This window comes from Lolium perenne, chromosome 4 (assembly GCF_019359855.2).
Source record: "Lolium perenne isolate Kyuss_39 chromosome 4, Kyuss_2.0, whole genome shotgun sequence".
Classification (NCBI taxonomy): Eukaryota; Viridiplantae; Streptophyta; class Magnoliopsida; order Poales; family Poaceae; genus Lolium; species Lolium perenne.
Window position 1 is genome coordinate 191,158,900 of NC_067247.2, and position 7,825 is coordinate 191,166,724.

General features: G+C 46.1%; 1 protein-coding gene across 1 annotated transcript; it reads left to right on the forward strand.

Moving 5' to 3' along the window:
* Positions 1-5,591: 5,591 nt before the first annotated feature.
* On the forward strand, positions 5,592-7,572 carry LOC127348914 (uncharacterized). Its single transcript, XM_051374772.2, has 2 exons — positions 5,592-6,855; positions 7,133-7,572. Exons 1-2 carry the CDS (start codon positions 5,634-5,636, stop codon positions 7,204-7,206), a joined length of 1,296 nt encoding a protein of 431 aa, XP_051230732.1. The 5' UTR covers positions 5,592-5,633; the 3' UTR covers positions 7,207-7,572.
* The last annotated feature ends 253 nt before the right edge of the window (positions 7,573-7,825 follow it).

The following is a 7,825-nucleotide window of genomic DNA, read 5'->3' on the forward strand; positions in this document are numbered from 1 at the left end:
GTGGGGGTTTTTAGGGTTTTTCATTTTATGGAATTTCTTCCTTTTTGATTTATTTGGTTGGTGATCTTCATATGATCACATTAGGGTTTTAGAGCATATCAAATACAAGTAAAAGCAATCATCATGGCATATCACTCAAATGCACAAGTCCTATGCATGGTACTATATGCAAATAGAAAAGTTTTTGTTGGTTTGAAATTTTGCTTTCTGGAATTCTCTAACTTTCTTTTTATTGAAATTTGGGGTGTTACAGACCTCCATGCACGTATTCGCTGCGAAGAAACAAAACTCTTCATCAGTCGTCCTCCTCGTCGGTGCTGTCGCCGTGGTAGTCCCAGCGGCAGCGCGTCTCGTCGAAGACCTTGACGCTCATGTCCCTATTGCCAAAGTAGGAGAACAGGAGGACGAAGCCGGCTTCAAGGCTGTGGTGGCGCGCGAACTTCTCCCAACCAATGTGGAGGTACATCTTGTCGCGCGCGTCGTAGATCACATCGACGATCCACCGGTAGTAGCCGCACGCAGCCTCCCGCAGATGTAGCATGCCCGGGCGGTCGTTGCCGGCGACGTAGGCGGCAAAGGAGTCAAGGAGCGTCTGGATGCCGCGTGGGTCACCCTTGAGGACGAGGACGAAATCGAACTACACGGGCCCCTCCACGTCCATCTCCTTAAATTGGACTTCGAAAAAGCCTATGACAGGGTAGATTGGGAGTTCTTGTGAAGAAAGGTTTTCATCCCATTTGGATTGGATGGGTGATGCAGTTTGTAAAACATGGGCATTTGTCCATAAATATTAATGGGGAGCAGGGGCCATACTTTGGGACTTCCAAAGGGGTTCGTCAAGGTGACCCCCTTTCTCCACTCTTATTTGATTATGTGGTTGGGGCTTTGGCAGTGATGGTTGATGCAGCTAAGAATTCTGGACATCTAACTGGCATGGTTCCTCATCTGGTCCCTGGAGGTGTTAGTCTGTTGCAATATGCTGATCATACGGTGGTCCTCCTAGAGTGTTCTGATTCAAACATTCTACACCTGAAATTCCTTTTATATTATTTTGAGAATATGCTAGGCATGAAAATTAACTATCACAAGAGTGAAGTTTTTGTGGTGGGATGTGAAATATATGAGCAGGAGAGAGTGGCTCATATGTTGAACTGCAAGCTGGGGAAGTTGTCAATTGTTTATTTGGGAATGCCTATTGGGGAGTCTAGATTGTGTAATGATCTTCTTATTCTTTTGGTGGGTAAAATGTTGAAAAGGATGGATCCCTGGCAAGGGAAGTTGATGTCCTTGACAACAAGGCTTACTTTGTCAAATGCTTGCTTGGCCAACATTGTTATGTTCCAGCTTGGTTTCTACCTGTTTGGTGAGTGAGTTCACAGTGAAATGGACCGGGTGAGAAACAGATTCTTTTGGGAAGGATGTGGACCAAACTTAATACCACATGATGAAGTGAGAAAATGTTTGTAGACCAAAGGACTTTGGGGGTTTGGGCCTCTTGAATACTAGGTATATGAATATTTCCTTACTTCTGAAATGGGTATGGAAACTGTTCAATATATAGTGCTGAGGATACACCCTGGTTTCAGATTCTGAAGAAAAAATATCTTCGAAATGGGGAGCCAATTCTTATGAATAATTCTAGAGGATCTCAGTTCTGGAATGGCCTGTAGTCAATCAAGCAATGGTTTGTATCGGGGCAATTCATGTGGTGGGAGACAACATAGCAACTCGTTTTTGGCATGATGTTTGGTTGGGGGATGTACCTCTTAGGGTCTCCTTCCCTACCCTCTTTTGGGTTGCTCTGTTTCCTGATGCTTCGGTGGCTGCTAATTATGTGACTGACTCACATTCTTGGGATGTGAAATTTAAAAGATCATTTGGAGTATCTGATATGGCTTGTTGGGAGTGCCTTTTTGCCTTGCTTGATCATGTCTTTCTCTCTGATCAATCAGACCGTGTCAGATGGGCCTTTGAGAGAAATGGGGAGTATACGTCCAGGTCCATGTATAGGTGTTTGGCGTTCCGTAGTATCTCTGACCCTCAGTTAAGGAAGATTTGGAAATTGTAGGTGCTCATGAAGATATTATTTTTTTCCTTTGGCAGGTTATTCATGATAGACTGCCTAGCCTACCATGGAGAAAATCCTCAGAAGATAGGGGCTTCTGCGGGGATATGTGCTATGTGTGATGGAATGGAATCCATTGACCACGTTCTTTTCCTTTGTCCGATGGCTAGCTTTATTTGGACTTGGATTAGGGAATCAGTGGATTGGACAGCGAAGCTATAGTCGGTGCTTGATCTGGTTTCTCTTAATAAACATGCTTATGTTAAGAATTTTGAGATTGTGTGGGTGGGAGCTGCTGCTACAATGTGGTCTCTTTGGACCACACGTAACAAATTGATCTTTGAAGGGAGGTTGGTTAAGAAGCATGCTGCCATAGTTTATCGTATGATTTCTTTCCTGCAACTGTGGCGTCCGTTGTGGGACGAGAGGTTCCGACTTGCGATTGACTGGGTGATTTCTCGATGCAAGCGGCGGTTGCCAAGACTTTCTCGTCGAAGGAGCTAGGATAAAGATGATGTCTTCTGCTGTTTTGTGTTTGTTCTGCTGCTACTCTTTCCTAGAGTGTTTCATGCCTTGTAAAAACCTTCGGTACTGGTTGTTAGGTTGGAAGCTTGTAAGGTTGTGTGCTTGGGTTTGCTTGTTTAACCGGTGTCATGGTCTGTGTTTGTTATGGCTTCTCTTGTCTTGTGTGGGTGCTGGTGAAGTGCCAGTGCTAGCCATTTCAAAAACTTTATACTCCTGTTGTTGCTTTATATAAAGCAGGGCCTTGGCCTTTTCTCTAAAAAAAGTATAATTTAGTGTGCACCTGGTGAATGTTTCATTAGAATGACTCCTCCTTTTTGAGTAATTTCAATACAATGAATTGGTTCCAGCGATTGACAATTGTGCATGAAACAATAATAAAAAACAACACAAGAAACTCCTAACTTGAAAGACAGTATGTGTTATCTCCTCTATTCTATTTTCTCATACTTAAAAGAAACATCCGATCATATATAGGCTTTGGGATTGTCCTGGTAAATCGGTTAACGTTGCACTCTCGTTTGAGAGAAAACTATAGTAGAATTTATATCCAGTGGAAGCTAGGTTCGGTTGCAGGTACATTATGACCTCAACAAACAATGGTCGATCTCCTCGAGACTCTGTTTTTGCTACCACATTGATCAAGATAAGCATTTATCCTACCCCAAACTCCAGAATCCAGATGGCTCGCAATCACATAAATTGCAGCCAATCAGGGACATATTTCTTCCGTTTCAAAATAATTTTCACGACTTTATTTAGATACAGGTGTATTTACTACTAGATAAATGTGTACCTAAATAAACTTGTAACACTTATTTTGGGACCGAGATACTCTATGGTATAATCTTTACTATTAAACGCCAATAAAACCGTGGTACGTTGCTGCTTCAATCAAGATCGATCAATCGATCAATTCCGGGAGCGAGCACCCTTGGCCCAAATAAAGCCGGCCCATGCACGAGTCAAAACAGAATTCGAACAGAATCCGCGTGTGACCGGTGCTCGATTGCCAACTTCGTTGAACTTCGTCCGGTCGATTGATCGAGCAGAGTCAATCGTACCTACATAAAACGGAGCAGCCGTCGGATCCCGGCCCATAGCCATCCCTGCTCAACCTGCCGCTTGGAAGCACCCTCCTCCATCGCACGAGAAGCTCTACTTCGATCTGGACGCCGCCGAAAGTTCGTCCGCTGCCCTTGCCACTGCCCCACCTCCGCCGGATCCGCCTCGAAGGGGGAAGGAACCGAGGAGACAATCTGGAAGACAAAGAAGGAACGACAGGGGCAGTGATGTGCTGTTCATGGCAACCGTCTGCGTAATCCGCTGAACCGCCGGCATCATCCACCCTCGTCAAGAACTCGTCCGCGATGAGCACCGCGCGATGGAGCGCATGCAGGCCGCCTCGTCCAGCACAAGTAACAGCAGCAGGATGCCACGCACGCGTCGCCCGGAGGTCACCAGAGTGGTGTCGCTGGTTCAGCCTACCGCGTCCGCGTGGAAGCAGGCGATCTCCGATGTGGTTGCGCACGGTGATGGGATCGTCCCCGGCAAGAGCCGGCGCCCACGGCGCGGCGATGCATCGGCACCTGGATCCTGCTGCGGCCAGCGGCAGCAGCAGCAGCAGCTGGATCGTTGTGTTCATGTTCAGAGAGAAAATTTCCATCTTCACTAGCAATTTGGAACCTTAAACACGTGGTCTCCAAGATTGCAGGACTACTCGCCTTAACCATCATGTACAACAGCGTGCAGCTTGTGAGTTGTTATTTCCGCTATGCTTCTTCGACCGAGTGCAGAATGATCAGCTAGAAAACGTCGACCATGACTTCTACATCTTCAGGAACGAGCAGACAGGTAAGTAATAAGTAATGTTGGATTTGCATTGCTCCATGAAATAGTTTTTATTTACATGATTGGTAGCCAGTTTGCAACTAAACTTATTTTGACTGAACCTGCCTGAACTTAACTTATGCAATGTACATCGGAGGTGAACATCTCTACAACAAGAGGAAGTAAGGACGACCACGTCGACACGGCTTTTAGCTGGATTTTCTCAGTTATATGCTGCATTTTTCTCTCTATATTTCTTCCGGTCAGAACATGCTATGTTTGCTAACATTGAATAATATGGAGAGTCCCGGTCAAAAAGAATATGGAGAGACAAAAAAATCTTTTTTCACTACGTACATCTTATATTATTTTTATTTTTCATTAAGAAATTTGATAATACATAATAATTTTTTCACTTCAAAATCAGACCATTTCATAGATCTGCTAAAATTTTAAAATAGACGTCCAAGAGGGATAAGGCTTCATTAATCGCTTTTCATTTGAACAGTACCGTCCTATCGGATGCAAATAATTGATCTCCTTTGTGATATCATATTTTTGAAAATTTAAGTGGTATTTTCCATGTAATCCAATTCTTTAGCGATTTGACAAGATTTTACTTATTAATTTAGTGTATATCCATGTAATTTAACAAGTGATTTTGAGCATGCTGATTTCATAGTTTTTGATACACATAATGTATAGAAAGAAAAATAACTAAGTACGAGTTATTCTTTTATTACTTTTGTGAGGATTGTCATATATGGGGCATCTAAGATAATTAAAATTTGGGTGAAAACAAACATACTTAAAAATAATGATACAACTAAAACTAGGGCCCAGTTCAAACATAAAATATTTAATTTATTATAGACCCAATGCAACGCACGGGCATTTTTACTAGTTTAAAGAAATCGAAAATCGATCAGTGCGGCGGCATAGAGGGAGTAGAGTCATGGTCACAGCCATTCAGCCAACATGTTCAAAGGATCTCTCAAGAAAAGAACAGTCCAAAGGACCAAAACGTTCAAACCACCTTCCGCCTTGGCTTTTGTAGTCATACTGTCTTCCTTCCTACTCCTACTCACTGACCATCAGGGCCCACACAGGTTCGCAGAAAATTACAAGCTTTACAACCGCAGTCTGCAGAAAGCCCACTCCTTTGTCTCGCCACCACCACCACTCCAATCCACCACCAACGAAGGAAGACGCCGCCATGCCGATCCGTCGCCTCCTAGCCGCCGGCCTCTCCGCCGCCTCCGTGCGCCTCCGCCTCCGCTCCCTCTCCACGGCCGCCTCGCACCCTCCGTGGGCCATGGTCAACCGTATTTCTGCGTCCTACAAATCGAGGACGCCGACCTTCCACCTCGCCGAGCCCCCGCGCTACTCCTACCTGGAGCTGCCGGCGCACCTCATCCACACCAGCGACGAGCCCGGCCCCGACAGCGACTTGGAGCAGCTGCTCGGAGGGATGGTCTCATGCTCCAGCGGCGCCGGCGGCCTCCTCCTCCTCACTTGCTTTGACGGCCGCCTGTCGTCTCCCATCCTCGCGCAGCAGGGGGGCAAGCAAGTGCGGCACCAGACAGGCAAGCCCGTCGACGGCCACGAAACCGACTTCACCTACCTCGTCTGCAACCCTCTCAGCGGCCAGGTGTCCCGTGTACCCATCATCGGCTACACCACCAACATCTTGCGCGACACCCACATGGGCCTCCTCGCCCAATCCGACCGAGGCCATGGGCTGCCTGACAGGTTCGCCGTCGCAAGGCTCTACTCGGAGAACAAGATGGTCCGGTTTCTCTCGGATGCAGGCGAGTGGGACCTCGCGCAGGGCGCGCCGGGGCCGTGCCAACATCGGCTTGCGCGCCGGATAGGGATCAGTCTGTTCCATGAGGTGCTGGCCTTCGCCGGACGGCTGTGGTGGGTGGACTTGACCTGCGGCGCCATGTCGGCCGACCCGTTCAGCAACTGGACGGAGACCCACTTCGTCGAGCTCCCCAAGGACAGCGTGCTACCTGAAGCTGCTAGAAGGGCCGAAGCAAAGCTGCTGTTCAACTACCGGCGCATGGGGGTCAGCGACGGGAGGCTTCGGTACGTCGAGCTGTCTCAAAGAGAGCCCTTTCTGCTCAGCTCCTTCGCGCTAGACGAGGAGGGCAGCGGCGACTGGACGCTGGAGCACCGGGTGGCGCTCAGCCGGGTCTGGGCGGCGGATGGAGGCGCCCACCCGTGGCTGCCCTTGCAAGGAGACACGACGCCACACATTGGCGTTCTGGACCCGCTCAATGCCAATTTCATACACATCATCGTCGGCCAGCACGTCATCGCCGTGGATATGCAGGCGGGGAAGGTGACTGGGAGTTCTGTGCTTCCTAGCTACATGCACCATCTAGGTTTCATACCATGTATGCTTGCATCAACGCGGATCCCCTCTTCTACAGGTAACGACGACATGCACTTCTTATCTGCTAAGAAAGTAGATCCTGGTACTGTATCTAAGAAAGAATGAATTGCTCTGGTTAGCCTCAAGGTTTGAACTTAATTTGCGATGAACTCTTGATAACCTGCTCTATCCATTGATTTTGTTCCCCAGCTCCATCATTAATTATGTGCCGTGGACAGAAACATGCACTTGTATAAGTATAAATCGTTTCATGCTTATAATGTGGCTGTTTTTCGAAATCCTGAACATTCATGCATCAAGGGAACCTTTTTCAGGCCAGGACATCTTCAAAAACCAATCTCTGGCAGACGTTCAAGTTCATTCACACATATATGATCAAGAATACTAGGAGTCCTGGACCAGGCTACCATGTAATGTATTTTTTTGTACCTACTCATACATCTTCTTCTTAATTTATTTATTGAACCATCCTTATTTGTATGTCATTCATTCACATGCTTAATTGGGATACTGCAATCTTCCTGCGTATAACTCTTTCTCTCCATTTAATTTATAGCATAGGAAAACAATGCTTTTCAAAAATTGCCAATTACTACTGATATGTATTGCACATCTCATCATCCTTAACACCAGCTTGTTTGAACTAGTAATTTTGGGTGATTTGCGACTGATCACACTAAGTGGAGCTTTGTTTGATTCAGATACTCGGGCAATGCAGGCTGCCCATTACTTAACCATGTTTGAGAAAAAAACACTGAGATTACTAATCATGAAACTGGAATAAGTAGCAGTAAGTACTTTGGCTGTTAAAAGAGTGTCATTCTGCAACTTTGATGTATATTGAACTTATGGAAAGAAATAATGGCACAGAGCATGATAAGCTACAGAGTCCACAACTAGGATAATTAACCATGTTGTTCCTAGGAATAATTTCTTTTTGATAAAGTTCTAGGATTAACTGGAGAAGATTTGATTTAAACCTGAATTACATGTGACCTTCATATACA

Coding starts and splice junctions, on each gene's coding strand:
- LOC127348914 (XM_051374772.2), top strand. CDS start 5,634: ATGCCGATCCGTCGCCTCCTAGCCGCCGGCCTCTCCGCCGCCTCCGTG. Junction 6,856..7,132: donor GCGGATCCCCTCTTCTACAG/GTAACGACGACA, acceptor AACCTTTTTCAG/GCCAGGACATCTTCAAAAAC.